The sequence below is a fragment of the Stigmatopora nigra genome, chromosome 4 (genome assembly GCF_051989575.1).
Source record: "Stigmatopora nigra isolate UIUO_SnigA chromosome 4, RoL_Snig_1.1, whole genome shotgun sequence".
In the NCBI taxonomy this organism is placed as follows: domain Eukaryota; kingdom Metazoa; phylum Chordata; class Actinopteri; order Syngnathiformes; family Syngnathidae; genus Stigmatopora; species Stigmatopora nigra.
Genome location: NC_135511.1, coordinates 5,424,943 through 5,452,160, shown reverse-complemented (window position 1 = coordinate 5,452,160; position 27,218 = coordinate 5,424,943). Strand labels below are relative to the sequence as shown.

General features: G+C 39.5%; 1 protein-coding gene across 1 annotated transcript in view; it reads right to left on the bottom strand.

The window, feature by feature from the left end:
- LOC144195846 (cotranscriptional regulator ARB2A homolog) overlaps positions 1-27,218 on the bottom strand; it is a 124,548-nt gene that overhangs the window by 89,563 nt on the left and 7,767 nt on the right. Inside the window, exons 5-6 of the mRNA XM_077715700.1 lie at positions 24,098-24,163; positions 22,630-22,821 (exon numbers count right to left, since the gene is read on the bottom strand). Coding sequence (XP_077571826.1) covers positions 22,630-22,821; positions 24,098-24,163 — 258 coding nt within the window. The remainder of the gene's footprint in view (positions 1-22,629; positions 22,822-24,097; positions 24,164-27,218) is intronic.

Sequence of the window (27,218 nt, the reverse complement as noted above, 5' to 3'; positions counted from 1 at the left end):
GAGAATCCCGATGTGTAACCACTTGGAAACGTGCCATACGAATAGAAATGTCTGGAGAACCTTTCTAATTTTTCTGTGTCATTGCAATATTGTTTTTGTATCCCACCTCCTGATTTCTCTGATGGGCAAAGCGACAATCTGGTCAACACACAAGAACAGATACAGAGATGAAAGCCCCCTCCCCACAGAGAACGGGGCAGTGCAGTGGATTGGGCCTACTGGTGTCTCATTAAATTCTTGGGATTGTCTAATTGTCTTTTGTGGGCCTAAGAGAGACTAGTACATTATACTCATTGCAATTAACTAAACAAAAGATCCAAACCGCCCAAGCGCTGGGGACAAGGCCGGCTAGGCAGGTCCCCACCCGGCCTATCGGTACGAACACAAACACACACCAGAGGAGTCGTGAAGAATGAAGGCTAGTGGAAACAAAAGAGAGTTGAGTTGGGTGAAGATCTCAGGATTGGCCAGATGTCAGAGTTGGGTGGGAGACTGCAGTGAGTCAAAAAGAGGAGGAGGGTGTCTGTGCTCATTTAAGACGCACCTTTGTGCTGGACCTGTCTTGTTTACTGCACTACAGCTTAGCGGTGCGAGGGTCCCATTCAAGGTTTGCGCCTTTCAGAAGATACTGAAGGACCCCTTAAGCCCACTTAACTACCATTTTCACACACTCTCCTCGCGCTCCTCTTTGTCCTTGCCTCCATTACATCAAACGCAGGAACAAAGGCGGGGAACAGAAACTGGGCTTGGCAGAATGCTGCCCATAACAAATATTAATTTGAAAAGGTGTTGGAGAGTAGAATCCACTTTTATGCACAAGGAGAATTTGGGATTTTTTTTCCACCTTTGGAGGAAGGGGAGGGGGTGGCTATCTTTCTTCTAGGGTGGTTAGTGGCGGGGGTGTCGTAATGAGCTTGGTTTTCAGGTTAAAGGGGAAGCTGAGGACTAGTTGCACAGTTATCTAAGAATGAAGGGCTTGAGATGTGGCACACAGCAAAAGACTGAGAAGCTGAGTGCAGAAAAACACGCACTCAGCTTACTTAAAGAGAATGTTCAGTCATTTTGATGATTTCCTTCTAATAACATTGGAACGTTTGAAGATAAGTGTTGACTTCATGAGACATAGCCAGAAACTGTGTATTTTTAGGTGGGTCTAAAATTAAACTTGATTTTACCTCTCTTCTATGTAAGTTCACGTGTACATTGAAAAAAAAAATGGAGATACATTGATTCATTGTGAACTAATGTCATTTTCAAACAAACTACAACTATATTTACAGAGATGTGAACTCAATCTATATCTTTCTTTTATCTTTATATTTAATATAAAACAATGAAATTAAAAGAAATTTTTAAGCACATGATGACTGTTAGTCTAAACAACAATCACCCAATCAAAAACTGATTACTTTTTACTTTGACTGGACAGCGCATTTAACACAATGGCCGCCATTGACAAAGATAAATGTCCAATTTCTTTAATTGGTAGAGGCTGGCAGCTGGTTATCAGTAACTTGTTGGAGAATATATTTTATTTTATATGATTGTACTGTTAGTTCTGTAAATACTGACTTTTCCACGCAGATTTTGTAAGTATTAGGTCAGAAAGCGTTTTTTTTAAATGCATCCACTGTAAAATTTAGTATTTACCCACTGTCCACATTTTACAGTATCAACTGAGATTTAAAATAAGGAAAAAACAAGTCTTAAGATGTTTACATGGCACATTTGATGAATTCTTATCAGATAATTACAAAATCTGGAATTCTCAAATTCCTACCAATTAGTAATACAGGTCAAAAATGTCAAAATTACTCAAGGGGGTTCATCGAGATGGAGACACACACCTGTTGCCAACACATTAGTGTATCACTATTATGAAAGCAATTAGAAGAAGATAAAAAGATGGTTGCACCAAACAAAAAAGACTATTATATTTCAAATGAGCTTTTTGAAAGCCAACATGTCTTAAGTGTTATTTTCTGACCAATAAATGGTTTTGTAAGACTGACCTTGAAGTGACTGGTGGAAAGATAATTATCTGAACAAGATGTAATGCTTTTATGGCTATTAGCTTAGAAACACACATGCAAGGAAGCGGACACATACACACACATGGTGTAGGTGATAAGCGCATGCGTTTTGCCATGGAACTGTGTTAATCAGATCACATGAGAAAGTAGGGTGAAAAGTTTATGCTGCAATTACGCATTAACTTAGCTTATTTGGTGTGACTTTACACACATACAGTACATACAGACACACACACTTCCCGGGGTCAATGAGTCACGGACAGTGTAGTATTGTGATGAAAACAGCATTGTAATCTACAGGATACAAGCTTCAAAGTCCAAGGCCATCTCCAGCCATTTGACATTCACTCTACCAACACTTCGGGTTTTGTTCCACATCCGCTCAATGCTAGGCTGACCCTCCACTGGCACTCAGAATGCTGGACCTCACCCACTCCTTTGGCTAACCCCACAAAACATGTGGCCGACGTGGGCACAGCAGACTCTCATGTGTAAGGTGGGAAACACTATGTTTTAAGGTCAAGAGAAAAGCACCAGTTTTGATGCAGGTTGCGTGGGTTCAGTTCTCACTCCCTGACGGTGTGAATACGAGTGTAATGGTTGTCTGTCCTTCTTTGGGTGGTAACTTGCGCTTAAGGTTAGAATCTCATCAGGGTGGTTCTGTTCATTTGAAGTTCTAAAGTCATCAACATTTGTCAGGAATCGGGACAAACCAAATCGCATTTGTTTTAATTTTTGTTGATTCATAAGAAATCAAGGACAGGTTTACGATGAGTGGTTGTAGTAGTAAAAGGTCACAGCCAGTGACATCGCAGACAATCAGTTAGCAAATACTAGGTTTCACAAAACTGTTTAATAGTATAAAATGATTACGGGTATTTCTTATATTTAAAATAAATGTTCCTATAATTAACTTGTTTGTGAATGGCTGGCACACAATACAGGGTATCCCATCCTGATGCCCATAGTTGACTGGTATTGGCTCCAGCACCTTCTGTAACACTTGTGAGAGGATACAAGCAGTACAGAAAATGAATGAATAAATGGGGGATTGATTGGCTGCCAATGATGATGATAAATGTCCAGTGTATGTGAATTGGAAGAAATGGCAGCGAATGAACACATTTCATGACGAACCTTCCCACTTAAAATTGATTGGACATATGCTAATAACAAACTCATTTGAATTCACAACAGAAGAATGGAAGCAAGTGTATGATGAGACTTTAACTTTAAATTGTTAAAAGCAATGAAAGAATCGACTACTTTAACGTCTGGCGTGGTTTATTTCTCTTCAGAATTGTATTCAAATGAATGATTGATGGTCATAAAAGTACACATTCTCTTCACAAAATGTATTTTATGGACTTCAAGTAGCCAAAACTTCCAAAGCCTTAATCCTGAGCATTGTTTGAAATGTACTTGTGGTTTAATTGATTTTTACGCTGAAAAGTAACAATCATTAGTTTTAAGAAGCTTACAAAAAGGAAGAAGTTATTACGTTAACATTTTTATAACAATTTTTATCACTATCTAGTTGTGTTGGTTACTCAATAATTCTGAGGGTTGTGTTTTTTTAAACAAATATTTGTCATCTAAAAACAAATGCTAATTTACAATATCTTACTGTGAATTGTTGTTCAGTCATACATAGAAAGTGCAGCATAAAAACAAAAACTGATAATACTCTTCGAAATAATTCTGTTTAGCACGTTTACTTGAAAGAAATGTGTACACAAGATATGCTAGTGTGTGTATGTCTCTGTGTGTGTGTTTGCGCGCAAGATGCCGATTAGAGAACATGAGGATGAAAGAGGAGAAGAAAATAAAAAATGCTCGGAGAGGATAGCATCGTAGCAGTGAGTCTCTTGGGATGAGAGGTGGGTGTTTCGATGACAAAGCCGTCTATTTCCATAGGCTCTCTGCTCCTGATCTCCTCTGGTCCCTCAGAGCCACGGCCTTGATCTGGGCAAACCATGTGTGCGTATCTACATTTATATCCTCTCATCATTTCAGAGTTGATGCTCCTGAGCCCCAGCTGGTTATGCACTGCAACAATTTCTTACTCTTTGCCGTGAAGCAAAGGAGAATGAATAACACCACGTTACGCTAATGATCGCTAACCTTGCTGCATTTTAGAATTTAAGTGGGCATATGTTCCAAGGGGGATGGGGGAAGAGTGTTTAAAAAGGTAGCCTGGAAGAAGATTGGGAGGTAGAGTAAAGGATGAAAAAAAATCACCACGAAGAAGATTGTTAAGAAGAATACTGAAGAGCATAGTATAAAATACACGGTATACCATATTCAACAGATAAATAGATAGTATTAGAACTCAGGCATGGGTGAGGAAAATGAGATGTATCCTGACGAGATACTGCCACCTATCTATGTGTTGTGGCACAACAGTCCCTGCTGCTCACACATCTGTCCCAAAATCTGTTGCCCACGTTTAGAGAAGCTGAGATCAGAGACAGGGAAAATGATGATAAAAGCCCCAAAGAGATTACATGAAGACAGTGACAGTTTTAGGGAGCGAGAGATGGGGAAGAGGAGAAAGAAAGAAAAAATCAAAAGATAGCATCCCAGCCTGGAGCAAACGGTTACAAGCCTGCCAGTCCAGCCAAAGCCATTCTCTCTTCTTCCATCACACACATGAAAAAAGCCACTCGCCTAAGCAAATTATTTTCAACATCAAACCAAACAATTTGGTAACATGTGCACACATGAGAAGAAGCAAAAGTGCTAACCCATCCCTCTTGTATTTCTGCATCAATCCGCTTTAGGAATTCCCCGGCTAGGGGAAACGGGATGGCTCCTGGGCTAGGCTACCACCAGCCTTGGTTCATATGCAGGTTCCAGTTCATCTGCAGTTCAAGCTTAACCTCATCTGTTTGAAGCAGCATCCCGTCAGCTCAGGATCATGATTATTCAGGACCGAGGAGAGGACGACGGCGTGCCATCAATACAACATCTGTCTTCTCACTTCCTGTACCTCTCCATTTAATGTTTTTTTTTTTTTACATGCAAGCAAAGCTTCTTTAGCATTAACGGCCGTGCATTTTAACCTGTTTTGACCTCATATTACCTCATTCACTGCTATTGACAGTGATAGATGTCCATTCATTATAATTGGGGGACGGGGGTTGCTACGTAAGACACGAATCCTAAGTCTGCACCTTTCCTCACTGAAAATATGCTTTATAGAAAAAAGGAGGGAGGGGGTTATGCTTAAGAGTGGAACTAAACAGGTCTTCATTCATGTAAACAAACTAACAAAGATGATTAAGTGACGAGATTATGACAAGATTAGAAACTTAATTTATGAATGAATAATAATGTAAAAAAATGTTTTGGACTTTTGAATGTGGGCTGACTGCCTGTTTTTTAGGTTAAGTGTTGTAAGATGTATATGCTAAAGTTACTGTGTAATCAGTGCAAAGACAGTTCATTCTTAAAGCAATTGTACTTCGTCTATCACCATCGATAGCAGCCAAACAGATGGCTAATACCATGCTTCTAACCAATCTATTCTATTCATGACCTAGTAACATTTGTAATACATTGCGATATAATTTGTTTGTGTTTCAATTCTTTTCAATAATTCCAACATTTTAAATGATTAACCCGTGTCTCTTTCGAACCACAGTGAATCTGTATTATTTATCACAAATGTGTATGAAATTCATTCAAGTGTTTGTTTAATGCCATCTTTTATGATGTCAACAACAGTTTTCCCTTAACTGAACTAAATTGCTCAGTAAACATTTAGCTTTCTTGCGAACGCAGGTTCTTCACCATTCTAGAAAGGCAATGACCTCCAATCACTTCAACATCAGTGAAACCATGAGGGACTTTATGCAGCATGCAACAACACACGCCTTCATGCATCTGTTATCAGGCTTTCTAGGAAACATTGCCTATTTTTACGCTGACAAAAAAAATCCACTGGCCTCCTCCACTTGTCTTTATTTTAATCTGCAGCAAAGCAGTTCACCAGGAAGTCAGCGGGGTATAGAAGAGTGCTGCCTCCGGCATTGCACACTTGTACACGCAAATCTACAGGGAACTGGGAGTGGGATGCTGCAGAATAAGAAACATGGCATAGTGGAGGTAGGACAAATGATTTTAAACGTATGAGTGAAATAGAGACATTAAAAGTACAAACTTGTCAAGCCGACACTTGGAAACTCAGGGAAGCCACCAAAGCTAAACTGTTCTTCTTGAGATATCTTAAGCATGGAAATAAAGAAACCAGAAGAACTGAACATAAAGAACAAAACTGACATTTACTCAACCTTGACTTCTATATAGTTGATTTGTCCACTTGCCTCACATTGCAATTGAAGAATGTTGTTTCAAATGTTTAAATTTTCTGCATACATTATTTTATGTTTCTGTGTGTTAGGAAGGAGCAACACTCTAATTGCTCGAGTATTCAGGTTGCAGCTCTTTGATCTGAGGGCTGTGCCGAGCCTCAGCACTCGCTGTGCAGGGTGGTCTCCTATCATGCTTGGCTGATCACAGACGTGCCTTCACTATTGGCTGCCTGGCAGGCCCTCCCCTCAGCCTCAGTGCAGCACGCCCATGACAACTTCATTCTAAAACATCCGATGCTGCGCCACTCTGCTACAAGCAGAAGGCTAGAGAGCAATCGGCACAAAGGGCACACAGTGGAGTGCTTCTAAATAAATGCAAAGTATGAACCGAAAAGTCAAGAAAAAATGGTGGATATAATCAGTCTTGTAATTAATTAACTCATGAGTGTCTCTAACAGTGACAGATGTGGACGGATTTGACATCTATTGCCATCAATAACAACCAATGACTTAATATGCTGTCATGAGTGTGTAACTCTATCTGACATACCAGCATATTCTAAAGCAAACTGTAAAAAGAAAACATTCTACTACAATGTATGCAATGTACTAAAATCCTAATAAGTACTTGCAGCCAAGCCAACAGACAAACTTGAAAAATGTTTTAGTCTGGAAAAATCGTGCTAGCTAAATGTGCCATGCTCAGAATAGAATGGCAGACAGGACAAGAGCAACAACGTTAGAGTCAAAATGGTAGTTAATTTCTTTTTTTCTAAATGATTATCAAATGACCAATCAAAGACATTGCAAATAGACATAATAATTAATTATAAAGCAGAAATCCATCCAACCTTTCATGAGGGAGGGGTGGTAGCAATGCACATGCTCAGTAGCGCTTGCGAGCTTACTTAGATGAGGGAGCTCAACTTGTCAGAACACTAGTTTTACTTTCAGATGATAATTTATTAGATTTTAAATTGCCATGTTGGTTTGTAGAGTTGAGAAACCTGAAGAAACGTGGCAGAACTTTAAATCACAACAGCGTTAAATCTTCTCAGGCAGTTCTTTGGACTCACTCTTCTTTCCTGGGTGCTGAACAAGACGCATAATTGTACAACTGGGCTTTGGTAGCTAGTATGTCAGGTAATCCTGGGTTACCATGGTCGTAGCACAGTGGTAGGTGTGTGAACTATTGAACCCTGTCCCTGCAGCTAAGACATGGTAGTGCGGAGGCCTAATTAGCCAGTTGCATGGATGAGGAGGTGGAGGGGTAGAGGAGGTATATTTCTTCCTCCTCTGCTCCACTTCTATTTCTTTTCATCTCTCATTCATGAGCCCTTGGTGGTGCCCTTGGCATTGGGTATGTAAACTATCAATTCGTGCCATCACACAGAGACTCAGGACTGGCATTATAAAACCATAGAGCTGTCTCCATAATGAGCACACAGTTTAAAGAAGTTATGTGAGAGGTGATGCTGTGTGGAAAAGAAAATTATTATTTAACAATGCTGAGACATATTTTATTAAAGGTGAATTTAAATGCAGTTTGCTGTATGTGTAAAGCTGTTACCTTGGGAGACTTGTCAAAGGCTGTTAACTGGTATTCATTTTGAAAAGAATTTGAGTCAAGAAAGATAACTTATGCTCTCATATTCTCTGTTATTAGAGGAACAAGGTCACAGAACCAGCGATTCCTAATTTTTCAAGCAACTTCCTCAATTCAGAGCCTCTGGCAAATCTTGTAACATGAATTCCAATCCAAAATTCTCTCTTTGTTCTCCACTTGTGATCTGCATAAAACACTTAAAAGGAATGTGCAAAACCAATAGCACCAAAAAAAAATGCATTTCATCTTAATAGGTAAACATCACGTGTCTTTCAAATTGGTGTAGCTGCTATGGATAGACTGGTGCAACAGACAAGGAAACTAAAACTTCCCGAATACAGGATGAATAAAGTTATCCATAATCCATAATCTAGAAAACAAAACTCTACTTCAGCAAAGAGTCCAACTCAGCTACACCTCTACTAATTTCAAATGGAAATTTAAGAGCAGTCAGAAGAAAATACAAGCAACAGAGATTTTATAGAAGGCAAGTGGGAGAGACAGAAAGAAAAAGCAGAGAGGAACAATAGTTGAGTAAACAGATTCTGTACACACAGCGAAAGGGACGCCGACCAAGACCGACTTGAATTTAAGATGAATGTACATATAAACACACAAACCCCCAAAAAACATTCTGATCGATTGACAGGATGTTGGGACCCATAAAAGCTGATATGCAGATGTAAATGCATATGTAGATCAAGCTGAAAGAACCTGACAACTTCTGAGTTAGTAGAAGGAGAGCAATACAACTTCTTGTCTGAACCTTGTGACACCTCATTTGGATGTATGCTCTCAGAAAAGCGCAATCCTTTTCTGACTGTCCCACCCAATGAGAAAATCATATCTGTCCTGTTCCGTTATCATCCCATAAAACTGACAGTAACCAACATTACTAAGTACAAGAATATATTTACACTAAAATTGCAATATATAACATTATTTCAACATACCAAATGTTCATATAATGTTTGGGAAACAGAATTCCCAGCCGACATTCTCCATAAAAACATTTTTTTAACTCACTGATTGACGGTGATATGTTGGCCTAAATAAAAAAAATAGACATGTTTACATTTATCACATACTCTCACGAGATATTTTACCACTTACAACACTCAAGCTGTGGAAACACAACAAAGATTGATTGGGCATCTATCATCACCAATGGCCCTGAATGGTGATGAGTCAATACAAGCCATTCCGGTAAAAATAATATAATATCAATGCCGGTGACTCAGTTAATGATATACGGTTGTCTTAATATGAAGTACTGAGAGTACATACAAGTGAGATGGAAAGTTTCAAAGTGGACTTCTATGGCTTTTTATCAAATAACCTTGACTGTATCTGAATGATTCTTTTGCCACCCCTTAGTTTCCAGCAATAGAAGCATGCGGATAGGCCTGCAGTATTCCTCCAGATAGAATAGAAATTGGTGAAGGTAATGCCAATTAAGAAGGGGTATGAGCACAAAGTCACATGAGTAAGACTGAATGAAAGACTCCAAGAGGCTGTAATTGCACTTCATTGTAGGACCACATGTGTGTGTGTATGTGTGTGTGAGTGTGTGTGAAGCCACAGGCAGACCAACTTAATTTAGCAGGCCATGGTTTTTAACACAGGCCTGAAGCCACTCAGTGAGTTAGAACTGGACCAAAGGGATAGAAATTTACAGGCTCATTGGCCTTCCAATCCCCCTGAGATCTTCTTCCCAAACCTGAAGGGCACAAGAACTCATTTAGTCATTGATGACCAGCGCTGATCACATCCGTGTGGTCATATCATTCCTTTAGGCACTTCATTACAGACAAGCTTTATGGAGCCCAAACTTTTTGTACTGAACTTTCAAGACCTTGACAGATGACAACCTTACAACACATGTATGGGGAACTATTCAGCTGTCATTGACTAAACTTCTGACATGGTCTGCGGTAGTGACTGCCAATGTGTCAGACTTGTCTGATGATGTTCCTTTTGAGCGTACACAACTGATCCCACGTGGTGAAATCATAGTTGCTGCACTCACAATTTTTTCTCTCCAATAGAATCTCTGAACGAGAAGAGCCTTGATCACCCCTGTATTTGGGAATACATACCCCTAGATCCATAACAACAAGAACTCTGCTGGTTTACAAGCACCAAGCAAACAAAGCGAGCCACCAAATTTCCGCTAGTCTGCTAACAATCTGTTTGGCTATGTACTTAATAAATGTTGCATCAATGACAAGAGGATCAATTATGAATGATGGGTGGTGTAAGTAGCCTGAAGCTTAAGATTGCACATGTGACAATCAAAGTTAACAGAATGAGGCGTGTGCGTTTGCACGAGGGAGCCAGAGGCAGTGTGCACGCACACGTCCCACTGTCACAATGTGTATCTGTGTGTGTGCCATCTTATTCTGTGAGGTAATAGGCAGTCAGCTTCGCAGCCAGAGCATGACCTAGAAAGTGAAACCACACGTCGAGGGACAAAATGCGTCACATGGGCTCAATCATTTCCTCACTCTCGGCAAAGAAAGAGAAGAGGAGACAAGCAGAGGCAGGAGAGAATAAAAGTGTGAGGGTGGAGGGAAGGGGTGTCGTCAGAAGCTAATTAAGTCATTTGAAATAGCCATAGAGGGTACCTGTATGCAATCTAGCCAAGGCAAAAGGTTGATGAGGCTCTACGAGGCCCCGGGCTGACTTCAAAGAGAAGGAAAAAGAAGCAAATGAAAACAGACACAGAAGTGAAGGCAAGAAGAAAATAGTGAAGCAGATTTGTTTTGTTTGTTTTATTTTTTTCATTGAAACCGAACTTGGAGAGAAGTGTGTTTCTGCACGAGCTAGGCACAGTGAGAGAAAGGTCAAACATGCCCCCAGCAGAGTATGTCTGCACACAAAGGCTGTCAATAGGAAGCAGGTGGCAAGATCCTCATCTTGAGGGATGGCTGCATACAGGACAACAGCAGTGGATAATTGAGCAAGTTCACTCAGCGGCTATGTCATATTCTGCCCCATTGTGAGCACATGTTATGCAGCATCATTTTTAAATGCAGGAAATGCACTGCATACCAATATTTATTGGGGCATTGCTACTATTTAATATGTACGAAAAAAGGTTAAGGAATACCTGTAGTAGATCATTTAAACAAACAACATTTTAACTAAGCAGATGATTGCTTATAATATGATATTCCAAACTGGGTGTATGCAGGTTCTCTGTTAATGCATTTTTTTATAGGCAAAGACATCGGTTGCAGCCAAATGTTTAAGCTCATTTCGGACATAGCAATGTTACATTGGAAGGTATTCTGAATAGTAATTACCACCAACCATAGACCTAATGAGAGGTATTCAAGCAGACTGGTCCACCAAAACTTGAAAGCAGTAAAATGTGCAATAACAGTGTTGTAATTCTTTCTTGTTCTGCCTGTAATAAGCCACTATACAAAAATTATGATAACTGAGAAGCTGTATTTTTTTTATCTACCTAATATGACCCTCTCTTTATTTGTTTATGTTTATACTATGCATTCCATTCATCCCTGTGTGCAACAGATAACAAATCATGCAAACATTAATTCAGAAAAGTAGAAAACAGTGATCTTTAGTTTTGTCTTTACTTCCAAGTTTTGATACCAACCAAAGAACACATGAAGGTTTTGTGCCGTAACGTGTGGTATGCCCTCTCCAGGGGCATGCTGGCGACACCAGTGACTGAAATGGGTCAAGCACATGTGCATAGGCAGTCAAAATTGTGCATTGGCAGCATGGTGAGGGCAAATGGGTGGAGGGGTGGATATTGAGCGATCAGGCTTTTCTAGGCCAGGTCTCCTGACAATGCACCACTGTCTCGTGTGGTGGGGTAAAGGATAAAGGCTGTGTTTTGGCTTGACATTATGGCTCTGTGTTCCAGATGAACACACTCACACACACGTTGCCGCTAAACGCATACAATATTTTAAATCTCACCATAATGCTTGGCATTGTGAGAACACTGGCACAAAACTGACAAATGTGAGGGTGGCCAAGAAGGCTTAGGGCACCTACAAGACCTCAGAATTTGATTCATCTCTTCGTTTTCCATTGGTGCTATAATAAAGCTGTATGCAGCAGATCACTGCAGCCTATAGAGGGGGAGAGATCAGCTTGTGGACTTCAAAGAGGTTGCATCTAGGTCACCACAAGCCATTGCAGTCAACCAAAGCACAGCACTGGGTCTGTGGCATTGCTCTTCACTCTTTCACGTCCCCCTACTCTTCCCACTTGAACCATTTCTCGTATCAGTAAATGTTGACTAAAACTTCCCCCAAAAAAGCAACATTAAAGAATCAGTAGCGTCCAAAAATCACATATATGGTCATAAAATATCAGACTACATATGTTAATAAAATGGAAAAGATGTAAAGAGCCTTAACTCATGAGCTGCCATTTTTGGGATATATTTCTGACAGACCTCCCAGGCAAAATGAATTGGACATCTATTGGCCGAAATAGTAGACAATGTTAAGATACTTATAAGCTGGTATAGTGCATTTTCATACTTCCATATAAGTTTGACATACGCATGTAAAGAGGGCACATGTGATCATTAAATGCTTACTTATGCGCGAAAGAATGATCCCTTGATTCTTTTATTTCGAATAGACCATGCCCTTTGGGTGAATAGCTATTGAAGCAGTGCATAAGACGAACTACAAACCGGAACGTTTGAAACTGAGAAGAAAAAAAATGAAAGATGAGAAAAAACTCGGAAGGGAGTGCGAGCGAAAGAGAAGAGCAATGTTGAGCAAGGTCAAAATGAACAGCTGCAGGGCCACTTTCCCTTTGAGAATACAGAGCAAAAACTCAGCTAATAAGAGAATGTTACATTACTCTTAACCAAATGTTGAAAAGGGGATTTAAAAATGAAGGGTTCAGGAAGGTGATCGCAAGTTTGTTACTGCAAAAGAGTACTTTTTATAGTAGCTCAGCATCATGACCGTTTCACATTTTTGGAAATTAATTGCAGTATTAATGAGTAAATATGTTTGATCTGAGATTTCACATAAAATGCTGCATCTGCAAACTGTTTTAAATGATCAGTGATGTTAAATCAGCCATATGCAGACCCAAATTGACGGGCTTTGCTGATTTCAAATAATCCTTCAAGAAGTGTCATATGTTGAAGGTTTTCAGGTGGCTTACTATACAATCCAGGCCAAGTCAACTTTAAAGCTAAACACAAATATCAAAAGGCATTACACAATGTTCACAAAATACAACATATAATTCAGTTCTCTAATGCACACTAGCTTAATTCTAAAATACATAAGAAAAACACCCTTGTATGAGAACTTCAACAACATAAAAATATATATGAATATGAAATTTAAAATCAAACAATTTATTGCCACAACATGGAAAAATAAAACATTTGAATGCCACTGCATGGAATCATTTGGTTAGCCTTGATAAGTGATCAACCATCAAACAGTTATAAACAAATTAGTCAAAATAATAATATTGCTGGACTGCAACACGCTATTATTCACACTGAGTGTTAGAAACCACTTGTTGTTATCTGGGATAACAACAATTCTACGTTTTTATTCTGGTTTCTATTTTATATGATCTTTTGGAGTTTTGCATGTTTTTGCAGAAAAGTGTGAGTGCCTGTGTGTGATTTGTCACCGTACTTGTTTCTGCATCTTGTGTGTTTTCAGTGCTACGGATGTCATTTGTCTGACTGACATCAGGGGCTACAGCAGCACAGTGGCATATGGTAACTGCCTGCTAACTGCTAAAACTTGACATCAGCGCAAACAAGTCAGCCAAGCATGGCATAGTGTGCTCCTGAGAGGGTTAAGGCATAGGCTGTCAGGATTCGGCAGGAAAATAACACCTATCACCGCCATCATGTCTGATAAAAGAGGGAAGGAGCCAGACCGGATGCATCGGTTGGGGCTGAATCAGGTAATGATGAGATGAATAGTTAATAAATACATAACTAAAATAAAATGAGAATATTTTTCCAATGAAGGTCGGGTTTAACACTCATAACTCAATACTGCTGCCTTAAAATATGAGGGATCTAATTTAACAGTTTACTAAGACGCAAGCCATCATTTTGCTATTTTTTTGGGGGGGTGGCTTTCGCCTTGCAAGCAGAAAAATACGGATATGGGCCCTGAAGGGTAACAAATGCAACTCTCAAGAGGCATCAGGTCTTTTTTGCGATTCCAAGTTGAATTTTACTACCAAAAATACATTAAATTAAGAACATTGACCACAAACAAACAATAACCTGTGTCTATCGATGAACCACAAATCAAATGTAGATTCACACCATTTCTTATATGATATCATCAGCTATTGATACAGTTTTTTCAAATAGGCATCAATTCCTAATAGGAGCCATACATGTTGGGTACATGCTAATGACTAAATTTGTGAAGTACTGATACCAATGATTTGAGTTACTAATTTTTAATGCTACCTCTATATATGGCCTCTCATTAGTTTTATTTCTGCAAATTACAAGATTACACAATATGTTTGTAACACTTGGATTGTGTATGGATATGGATGTAGAACAGAGGATATCAATCAACTCATGAATTTGTTGTATTAAGATATATTTATGCTATGTGTGAAAAATTATCCATAGTGCAAAAAGACTGAAAAATGCTTTAAGCATTGAAAAAGGCTCTAATTCTGCACCTCTGATTTCCTGGGAAACTCAAAGCCTGCTTAAAGCATTCGTTTTCATTGCAAACCAAAGAGCTGACACTAAAACTATTAACGGAAAGATTTGTTGTGTTGTTTGCCTCTAAACCCCGTGTGCCCCTCTAGGACCTCAGTAACCCCTATTTAAGTACTGAGTTTCCGCTCATCGATCAAAGTGTGCCACACACAGTCCAAGTGTGCGAGTGTACAGCAGGACTCAACTTTGACCCGTGAGATGCTCAGTGGCTGATTGTGTAAGAACGTGTATGTGTGTAGATCCACAAGGGGGGTAACCTATCTGCTCAACACTAGGTCCTCACAAAACTCAATTTCCACCCGGAACATCCACAGCTAAGCACTTTTAACCTCCACAAACCCGCAGTGATGGAAGGTACGTGTCAACTTTACAAGGAAACGAAGCCTAAGAACGCTTAGCCCAAAGTGCACACATGCCTCAGCACAGGTTGACAAATTGTGGAAAAGATTGTGCTCGATTTTTAATGTGCGAGTACTTGTCTTTTTCCCCCCTTCTTTTTCGTGTCTTGGTCATACTAGACAAGCATTCCCAAGGAGAGAGTGAAGAGGCATCCAGCATACACAGCCTGGGGCCCTCTGGAGGAAAGACTAAACAAGACCATCCCATTGGGACACACATACGCTGCCTGCAGCTTCAAATGACCTACTACCCACCTTATATAGTGTACACACACATGCACACACACACGTGCAAACACACAATGATGTATTTTATTTCAATTTCAAAAGAGAAAATCTTCACAGGTTAATATACATGAACTCCCTTATTATTGCCGATGATTAGATCAGATCATTTTTTCCCCAAGAAATTCTGGTTAATAGGATACCTCTCAGAGGGCGACATTACATTACGCCACAAACTTTTTCCACATTTTTTTCGATATTTCACATTTGGAGTAATTAGCGCATTGGCCTCACAGTTCTAGGATCGAGGGTTCGATCCCAGGTGGCTGGCCTTACTTGGATGTGATAGGCTCCAGCACCCCTAGTGAGGATAATATGATCAGACTGAATACATGATCACGTGTAGGTCAAGTGGATATAATTCATTGAAGTTTGATCTGGAAACTTCCGGAACTTCCGGACTTCATAAGATATTTATAAACTAGCTATCAAAAAGAAAGAAAAAAAAGAAAAAGTGTCATCTATGGGGTTGAGTTGCTCATTAACATCTTGTCAAATACTAACAAAAATGTGACACAATTCCTTCATGCATTTTGCAATTATGCTGCATACAAAGTGTATGCTGGGTGATATGTGTCAACTAGGGACGCCCACAAATTGTAACATGTTGCTGCTTAACAGGTTTCCCTGTCATATTTGGCACCACAATACAAAATCAAGTTTTCAATGTGGGAAAAATTTAAGTAAAGATAAATCTCCCACCAAGAAATATTATCAACACCAGTGATAATTATATAGTATACTCACAAGGGTCACGGTGGTTGTTGGAGCCTATACCAACCAACAAAAGGAACCAGGCAGGGGAGAACCCTAAACTGGTAACCAGTCAATCGCAGGGCACAAGCAGACGGACAACTATTCATGCTCACACTCACACCTGGAGGCAATTTGTTCAATTAGCTTACCCAGCTTGTTTTGGGGATCTGGGAGAAAACCGGAGTACTCGGAGGAAACCCACACAAGCCTCGGGAGAGCGTGCAAACTCCACATAGTGAGAACCCACCTGGGATCGAGCCCTAGACCCAAGACCTATGAGGCCAACATGCTAACCACTCTACCAATTGGCCGGCCATATTATGAATATCAAACAAAACAAAAATCACTATTGTAAATATTGTCATGCTAACATTTATCCATCACATCTGAAACATTTGTGGTTTAGAGAAAGCCTAAAGATGCACATATTTTTCTTATCACCACCAAAATACTCTCTATTAAGAAAAACGCACACAATCAATATGCCGCTACAAATTGTTATTGACATGAACAACACACAAAAAATAGGCATGATGTACACAAACCTAAAGTGCATTATTAGCTGCATGTTCTTGCTGTCTTGCATTGCAAGAGAGAAAAACACTGTCACACATGCTAAAAAAAAACACTCAATATGCAAATAGTTTTTACAACAGGAGAGCAATGCATTCTATTCATTTGGACATGAGAATGAGGATGAAGATAGATAAATAGGTCTCAAGATCAACAGCCGGGTTGATGAGATTTCACATACGCAGAAGCAATGCTGTTAAAATAGGGAATACCAGAACAAAATAATGTTTTCTCTCTCAGTGATCAATTTTTAATTTGGCCCGTGCAGCCGAGCCCTTGGCGAGCCTTGTCCCGGTAATTATGGTGGGTTATTGACAGCTGCCTTCCCGCGGGAGGCTATTTAAAAGAGGTTTTAACCCCAGAGCAAGTCCAGGCCCCACACCCGCCTTTGAAGGTGTCAAGTGCATTGATCTAAGCTGCGGGTTGTGCTGGGACCTCTCCACCTGCAGGTGCACGTATGTGTCTCTACGTAAATGTGTGTTGCTTGTGCGGTTGCTTACAAGGCCATTGTGAGTCAGATTTTTTTTTTGACCCCCACACGCACTACACAGGGAAACTGTCCTCTGGCTAAATCTGGCTGGTTGGATAGAATGATACCTGCTGGCCTCTGTAGCCACCTGATGCCCCGAGATAGGCTGTATACACACTGTACAGTCAATGTTATCGCATTGCCCCCCACACACATACAAGACTACAGCTTGGGGGGAAATAGAGCAACTAATGAGAATTGAGGAGGAGAGAATAGTGATTGGAGAGATGGACACGGGAGTGAGGGATGGGCACAAGGCCGTGATTTTACACAGGGACAAGCTAAAGGTAAGGTGTTGAAAAAGACATCATCTTGTTCAAAGGGAAAAAATGTCAAGGGGGTGGAGCAAGGTCCCATGACAGAACATAAAAAGGGATTTTTTGGTGAGTGTTTGAGTTGGTCTGCTTCACTGCCCTCATTCAGCCTTCCCATTGAAAAGCAGCAAATACAAATCCGAACGCCTTTGACACTCTTCTGAAAACAACACACCCCCTCTTACTTTCCAAAGGGGTCTCCAGTGAGAGAAGGAGGGAGTTGAGAAGGTTGCAGACAAGGCTATACCAATGATGTGTGGATCATAGAATTCCCTATATATTCCATAAAGTTTGAATTCACTTCATTCAATGTTTTCACCCTCAACACAAAAGGTGAAAAACTAAACAGCTATGTTATATAAAAGGAACATTTGCAACAACTTGTTACTGAGACCTCATAAAAGTAGAGATAGTACAGCACAGTAGTTGTTGGTATAATAATAAAAAATAAAAATGAAAACATTCTTGTTACAGATAAGAGAATTAGGGCAGCTGGGAAGATTAGAAATAAAATACAACTACCAAAGAAAACGTAAAGGCAAATTCAGTACCAAGGTACCTCAAGTTTTAAGGCTCACAGACAGACAGGTAAGCAAATGTGAGTGTATTTAAAAGACTCATTATCTACCATGGACCACAATGTACGTCTAATTCATTTGCAGTGGGAGGCCTGCAAGTGAATGAACTTTCATTTGTTGCCACTTTACTGGTACGAATGGAGTAAATGTCTACTAATAATAAACTAATTCAAATTCACAGCAGAAGGACCATATGGTTGGATCCCTTAGCCGCATTTGCAGCAAGACTAAAACAAAGAGAAAAAAAGTGCACTTATCAACAGAAATCTATTAATAATAGTTGTGGAAATAAAACCTTTTTTCATGAAGTTCAATTTGTTTTTATTGTCAGTTAGGTACTGAGCATCGTGGGCACAAAAAGTCAAGTCATTAAGGAGTATGACCCCACCCCCGAGTACCCTATCCTTAATTATTCTGACTCCCGGCAGCCATAAAAAATAAAATAAAATAAAAAACAATCCACCCCCTCACTCTCTACCAACTCTGTCTCAAGATGCAGAGCAGTGGCAGGGCCAGAAGGTAATGATACAGCTGCCATGGTGCAACAAGCAGACCTGCCGACTGTCAAGAACTGAAATCATGAAGGAATAAGCTGTCATTAAGAGGCCTTCTCCCTGTAGTGGAGCTGTCAGAAGGTTGCACTTGTGCTTACTGGCTCACTCTATATATACAAGCATCTATCCTCTGCCTGTCCCAGCCCATTTGCAGTCGCCTTCCTCTCATTCCACTCTTCATACTTCAATCCTTTCTGTATAGCTCACTTTTTTCCTTCTCCCCTGTCTTCTAGCCAATCATAAAACCTGCATCCTGACCAACTTCCTTTTCCTCATATCTGATTCCGCTCCTCCAGTCCTTTCCCCAACTCAGTGAGGTAAGCTTGGCTTACCTGTCAATTGAAGAGTATGGGGCTAGCAGCACTTATATGTGCCAAAAGGTAGCAATATATGATTTGCTAACACGGCACAAAGACTTCAAATGTCACAAGCACACCGTGCTCAACGCTATGCCATTGAATATGCACATTTGTGCGTATTTATTTGCAGACATAAGTTCTTTTTTGATTTGTGTCCATTGAAGAATGGATCATGGGATTACTCCATGGTTTGCTTTATTTAAAGTCCACCACTTCAGGGTGTACTGTTGTAAAATAAACCAAAACGTGCAAAACACTGTTTTAATCCAGTTAATCTAATTTTATTTCCCTCTCCGACCATTTCAAAGTAGTTGTATTCCAACTTGTCACACGACAAAATCATCAAATCTTGACTACTGTTTTCCACTGACTTATACCCTCTGCTGGAATCCTTACTTTTCCGAATGTGATCAGTTTCAAATATGCAGAAGCAAACAGTTACAAAAGTTGGTATTTTAACTATAAAAAATACTGCATAATTTCAATGGTTTGCATCTGTGTGAGTATTGATAATTTATTTTGGGAAACTCTTTTGACATGATTCTATCATTTAATTAGTGTGTCAAATGTGATAGTGGAACATAAGGCTGCGCACAGGGGTTTCTTTGCCCACAAGTGATATTTCTGATGTTTCCTTGCAGAGCGAAATCTCCAATTCATGTTTTTTTTCAATTCTGATCTGAGCTCATTAATATTCTGACCAAATTTGGATATTTATCAGATGGCTCCACAGTCACCATGGTTTGACAAAACAAACAACAGATGCAAACAAGCAAAGGCAGATGAAAGCAAAGAAGATACTTTAACATTCTTGATGAAGCATATGGGTGGTGGACAGGGTAAAAAAAAGTTGCTTTTGGTTAAATGAAATCCTCAAAAGTCAGCAAGACGAAATGGCAGAGAACTCTAGGAACCATATTTTCGTCCATAAAATTGTTACAGGGCATATTTACAATGGAAAATAATCTTTAATTTGATGTATATCATTGTAATGTGTTTGAATGTGGTGTTGTGTAAAGGCCTTGCAACCTTTAGCAATCAGTTATATCTCCCAATACATAACGATTGGTAGTCAAGAGTGCATCTAGAGAGAAAAAAGGCTGAGTGGTTGTCTCAAAGAACATGGTAAAGATTTTTTTTTATAAATCAATCGCAGTCACATACAGAAACAAATCAACTATATGTACACATAAAGCAGAGCTTTTAAGTCAGTGTGTGTGTGTGTTGTGTTATCATATGGGTATGTTTCATAAAGCCAAACAGCATTCCCAACGTAACCCCTCTCATTGCACTTAGCTTGACCCTTTGCTGCAGGCTTTGAATTTCCAATCAACTTCCCTAGAGTAACTTCACAAAAGCTCTACTGGAGGCAATACTTTCTGGGTGCTGAACGTTTGTAAAACCAACATAATCTAAATATTAAAAAAAAAAAGTTCTAAAAAATAATTTACAATTGTGATTACATCGGAAATGAACATCCAAAATAGTAAGATGTTCGAATTAACGATTTACCAGAGAGGCCAAACAAAGTACATTTCTTTAGCAGTTCAGTTATTTAATATATCGTTGCTGCATTCCGTCATACTGTCTGACGTACCCAAAAAATATTTGCAAGAAGAAAATAAAGTACAATATGTAAGGCATACTAATATTTTAAGGAAGGAAAATCAATGTATTTTTATATTGCAAAGCAGCTTATTCATGTGATTATAAAGAAAAACAAAACAACACGATCATATATGTGCTAAACACAAACAAATGACTGAATGGTGAAACCAACTTAACCTGACTCACGGTTTTGGGCAAAATACAATACAACACTGCATTTTAGATCGATAATTGCCATAATCACAGAAACCATAAAGCACATTATTAAAGTCTGACCATGGAAGAGGAGGACAAAACACACGGCTCAGGCCAACAGGCGACCCAAAATTGGTCTTGAGTGTGATTGACTATCAAACTGTATCAGACCACGACAGATTGGATATTGGTATATTTATATCTGCCAATGTTTCTTGCCTAATGTCAACAGCCATCATTCTCAACTGATTTTTATGCCATAAAATAAAGAGATGAAAAGGACAAACTCACTGTGGGTTGCACACTACACACCTGTGATTTTAGGAGACATTATGCTCTCCATGTTTTCAAATCGTAGAGAATAGTGTTACCAGTTCTTGTACACTTACCTCAGAAGGCACACACAATTTTCATGCCATGATATACTGAGCCACAAATATGCCCCTAATAGATCCAGACAGCATGAATTGACTACAAATATTTGTGACTGTCTATCCAGTGAATGCCTCAGTACAAGTGTATGTCTGTTGGTAAAACGCCTAGGTGATGATTTGTCAGTGTAGGAACACAATGCCTTGTTTACTATGATGAACGAGCAAGACGCGCTCTACCAAGGTCTCTATATCTAGCCTGTCACTTTGGCTCTCTGCAGCACGGTGTTGCCTTTCACTGCAATACTAGCCTGCGTAAACACAATTCAAAGACAGTCTCCGGGTCGCTGAATCATCCCGTGCAGACATACAGCCATGTGGCACAAACATCTCCAGAAGTTGTACACAGCAGGAAATGGTCTTTACACGGTAGTGAAATTCTTGGAGGGACATATGAGAAGTGAGAGAACAAGATCCCTCATTTTCCCCTAAGTCAATTTGAACAGCAGGCTGATAAAATTACACAGGTAGAGGTGGCCAGGTTTGACAAATGAGCACAGAGGTGAGAAGGAAAATAATGGCAGACAATCCTTTTACTGGCTTTTACATGTGCACACAAACATGTGAAGAGATTTGGGAGGAGAAAACAATGAATCTGTTATTCCCTCCCCTAATAGATTTTAACACAATAATTAATTGATTCTTTCTCTAGAACAGGAGTGACCAACTCCGGTCCTCGAGGGCACCAATACAGTCTGTTGTCCATATCGTCCTTTTCCGTGCCACCTGAATCAAATAATCAGGATCGTATCAGGCTTCTGAACAAATTGATCATTTCATTCAGGTGAGTTTGAGGAGATAGACATGTAAAACAGACTGGATAGGTATCCTCAAAGAGCAGAGTTGGTGAATCCTACTCTAGATCATGACATCTGAAAAGCATCAAGACTGAAAATGAGCAACAATTTGCAATTTTTGTACGATTGTGCTAACATCATAATGTCATTATACAAATTGAAGAATTGGGACGCACAGACATTTAAAGGTTTCCTTCACAGGGGTCATTATGTATGCCAACTAGATTGCAATGATTAATCAACTACTCAAGAACCAATCGATTATCAATAAATTGACCAATGTTTTTATCGTTGACGAAACTATAGAAATATTTCTGTCCTATAATTTCCTCAAATATTTGTTCATAGTCTCTCAATAACAACAAAAAAAATCATGTATTTATGTTTTCAAAACATTCTATAAATATTTAATTTTTTAATTGTATTTCATTCATAAAAATAAAAAAACATCATTTTACTTTTTTGTTTGGTAGAGTTGACAGAAATTCAATTATGAAACATAATTATTCATTGCTCTCTCCCAGTTCAAGTAGATGGGATGTTAGTAACAACATTTTTAAAATGGCCTACCTCCATGGCTCTGGTGATGAAGGGAACCTGAGTTCCAGAGTCCAGGTCCTGATTGATGATGAGTCTGCGGGCCCACTGACCAGCTCGCACAACACCACTTCCCTGGATCAGCACCAGTAGTTTGGATGGGTTGGACAAGGCATCGGGGCTTAGGTAGATAAAACTCGAAGGCTCATCCGCAGTGGCGTCAACCTGATGTAAACCCATCATGAATAACATTGCAATTTGAAAGCACCCAAAAAAGCTCTCATGTCAGGACATATTTCAACTTTATCATCAAAATTACCTGTTCTACTTTTATGATCTCTACAAGTGTTTCATATATCCTCACACTTCCTAAAATTAAGATAGTCAATCTGGGATTAGACATTCAAACCTCCTGAAAGACTTGATTGGGAAAAGTATCATTTAATGCATTAGTGTAAAAAACAACAGCGTTCACCTCCATAAATTTTATGCATTAGAAAGATAACATGTGTCATTCTGTTAATCATGACAAGTAAACAGCCTCTGAGTGATTAAATCGGAGACAGAAAGTGATACAGACAGAAAGAGGGGATAAGTGACTGTGTGCACGCACTCCCTAGGAGACAAGGAGACAAACACTATCCATAAAAGCCATGGGTGGCAGCTGCAAGAACTTAATCCAAGCAGACAAAGAGAAGTGAGTGGGGGAGAAAATCTTGCCCTTTTATTCTCGGGTGCTCCCTCATTCCCTCTCACTCTACTTGGCTGCAGTTAATCTTCTTAAAATCTGTGGTCACAAGTTCAATGCTACGCAGGTGGACAGACCCACTAGGCACATACAAATGCATATGCCGTATACACACAGGCGGGTGGACCACAGAAAAGCAGAACAGAGCCATTTTGCGGGGGAATAATGATGTAAATAGTCGAGGCAGATAAACCAGTAAATGTGTATGGGGGGGCTAATGAAAGGCATTGAACCCCTAGCTAGAAGTTGATTTATGGACCCTGTTAGGGCCGCTGCTAACTCCGCTAGGGCTAACAATCCTATAAAGGCCGCCTGAAAAATGATCGCAACTTTTACACATAGAAAAAAAGAAATACCAAGATAGGGCAGTACTAAATAGAGAGAGTAAAAAAGAGACAAACATACTTTTAACAACCAATAAAAGGAATCAAGTGAGTGCACTGAGCCTGGATGATATGGTCAAAGAATATCACCACCATGTACGAGTAGAGACTCAGCCATTTGACCATAGGAATGCAGTTACACTATCGATTGAAATGATGTATCATGCAACAGTTAAATTGATGATCTAGACATGTTTACATGTATAACCCGTTCACTGCCATTGGCGGTGATAGACAATATGGATTTTGACTGGAAGAGGCTGGCAATGATCTCCAAGTCAAAATGGATTATAGATCTATCACCATCAATGGCAGCCAATGAGGTAGTCCTTTTACTTTGGAAAGACACAATAAAACTTAGACCACTTACTGGTATGATTGCTCGTGTCATGTTGCACTTCTTTTCCAGTAGCTCGTAAACATACTGAGTGACGATCTACAGAGAAGAACAAAATAATAAGACAGCATTAACACATTGGGTGGTGTCGTTGCAGTGACAAATACTCATGCTGTGGATAAAATAAAAGTTTGTAGACAAGTATCCCAGGTATTTCCAAACAACAGAGTAAATTATATATATAAAAATAATTGCTTCATCAATGTCAAAGAGTAAAGAGTGTTAAGAATTTAAGTACCAAGAAAGGAAATCTCCAGTAAGGGAGAAAGGCTAATGTAAGTTATGTTTATCCCTGCAGCCAGAGCACTAAAAACCTTGTACTATATGAGTCATTCCACCCCCAGGATAAGGCTTTCAAGCTGCAGTGACGTTAACAACTTTCAATTCAATTGCTCTTGTTTTTTTTTTTGTTTTTTTTCATACCCTGTTAGTTGTGCTCATCTGGATTTGCGGTATCACCCTGACGAGGAAAGGATGGCCAGAGATGGTCCCATACCTAAAAAGTGTGTTCTCTTCTGGTTGTTGGTGACTAGTAACTGAGGTCAAGCATAAACAAATGTGAAAAATTCACACAGCCTAGTGCAATTTGTGATTTTTGATATGTTTAAGGCGTACAGTTATGGTGATTTTTTTCTGTATTCTATGGCCAGCACACGTGCGTGCATATTTTGCAGAAAAAAATCTGTTGAATTAAACAAAAAAAACTGTACATTAATTGGTGAAGCAATGATCTAAACACCCCACTGAAAAAGAAACATCAACATTATTCAATGTTAAGTATATTATCGATACAAGTGTGTTGCAAACACAATTTAGGGATGTCCATTTGTGGATTTACAACCAAGGATGCACTTTGATTATCATTGGTGAAATTGTGCAGCAAACCTGGAACAATTTTTGAGCCTGGACTGTGTGTGACCCGGGTGTTATCTGACATGTCATATAACACAGAATTACCAATACGAGTTCTTCAAAATCCCTTAGGATCTCATCACAAAGTCTAGACATGAATCAGGATTCTGTAATGGGTTTGTTGCTTTCTTAACTTTCAATGTTGAATAGGTTTGACTCTAGGATTGGGGGCAGGTATGGTATCCCCATTCAAATAAAAATGGTGCTCCATCCACTGCAAAGTTGCCAAGAAAAAAAGACATTGGAGGCTGTTCCAACAATCTGTTCTCCTGACAAAGTATGTTTTTCTCCTTCACTGAATATTGCAGTATTTTCTCATAAGAAACCCACCCCTAACTCACCTATCTTGGGAAAATATGATTGAATGTCAGATATCTTGAATTTTGCTTGAATATTAATAGTTTTTGGGACAAGCTAATCAATTTTAAAGATGTCTAGTACATCACCTGCGACTGACTTATGTTTGGACATAAAAATTGAATTTCCTCTTTAAATTGGAGGCAAGCAATAATAACTAATAATTATACGTAAACAACTAATACTGTTCATGTGATAAACAAGCTCAATGTTAACTTGATTTACTGTTTATGAAGGGCACGACAGACATGCATTAGGCTTATAATAGCCAATCAAAGGCTACCCGTTGGTTCAAATGAGACAATCGATCCACTATTTGACCCGATGGTGAAATACAGCGAGCGGAGCCAAAATCCCTGCTGCAACACACCCAGCTAATTCACTAAAATGTCAGATGGACTGATGAAGATTTAAATGATTTTGGGATTTGGTATGCTACTTTATAATAACATCAATAGGTCTCGCAGGAAATTTCATTTGCACTATACATTTCATTATTTGTTCAGGGCCTCAGGTGGCTGAGCACCCTCTAATCAAGGATACAAAAATGGCTTCAGAAGGTGATAAAAAACAATTAATGTAGCCACAATTTAACAGTACTCTCTAGACAGAGGACAAAGCAAATCAAAAGTCTAGATATTGAATTCTAAATGTAATACACATGTTTAGTTGGCGTGTTTGTTAAAGTAAAAAAATATGTACATGTTACAGCGTCTGTATTGGGTAAACATTTTGCACCTATTATTCTCCCTGGCAAGTCCATTTGGCACCAAACATAAGACAAGATTGACTTCTCTCTATGATTGGACAGACTTCCGTGTTTTAAGGGCAGACATACAGAGACGTTGACACTATGAAACTTGCGTGAAAGATCGATAAGAGGTCACTGAATGACCGTGAAAGCAACTCTGTTACCCTAACCCCTAATCTGAGCTTTGTCCACTGTGAATAAGGTCATCTCCATGTCTGAGGTTTATTTGTGCAGGCGAGGCAATGAGCCAATGAAAGCAAGAACTCAGGGATCAAGAAGGAAGGAACTCAGTGAGAGGAATAAGAAAAGACAAAAGAGGAGCAATGTGGCGGGAATCCCCAGAAGGAGGAAACTGGTGCCAGCTCGCACTTTGGTGAACAGCTGACAGGAGGAGCAATGGAAGGCTGCACAGATGAAGGGGAGGGAAGTGGCTATTGTACAGTTCAAGGCCCTGATAAGAGTCCTTGAAGGGGCTGGGCAGTGATATAAACTCTTCATCCACGTAACATCTCTCCATAAAACAGCAGCCTGAAGGATTAATGAGGATTGGAAGTGGTTCCATTGTGAAATTTAGACAGACCTCCTAGGTTCAGATTGCACATGTGCCTCATTTTGTTTTCAATAACGGGTCTTCCCAGGGATTACCATAGTCACGGTTGGCTTGTCTGGCCGCACCTGGGATGAAAATGAGGTGATCCAATGAGGAGCTGTCATAAAAATACTGTAATTTAGGATGAACTCTTACACACAGTGGTGAAATATTTTTGTGGGCAGTACAGCTTTACTAAATAGTTTTTAGTTGATGAGCGCATTTTCGTGAGCATTTTGGTTTGTATTTGTATTTTGTAGTAAGTGTAAATCTTGTGAAAATACATTTTGGCCCACAATCCTGTTACAGTCCTCACTGTGTGGAGTTTGTATCGTCTCTCCGGGTACTGCGGTTTCCTCCCACGTCCCAAGAAACATGATGGCTAGGCTGGTTGAGTACTCTGAATCGCCCCTAGGTATGAGTGTGAGCATAAATTGATGTCCATCTCCTTGTGCTTTGTGATTGGCTGGCCACCAATTCAGGCT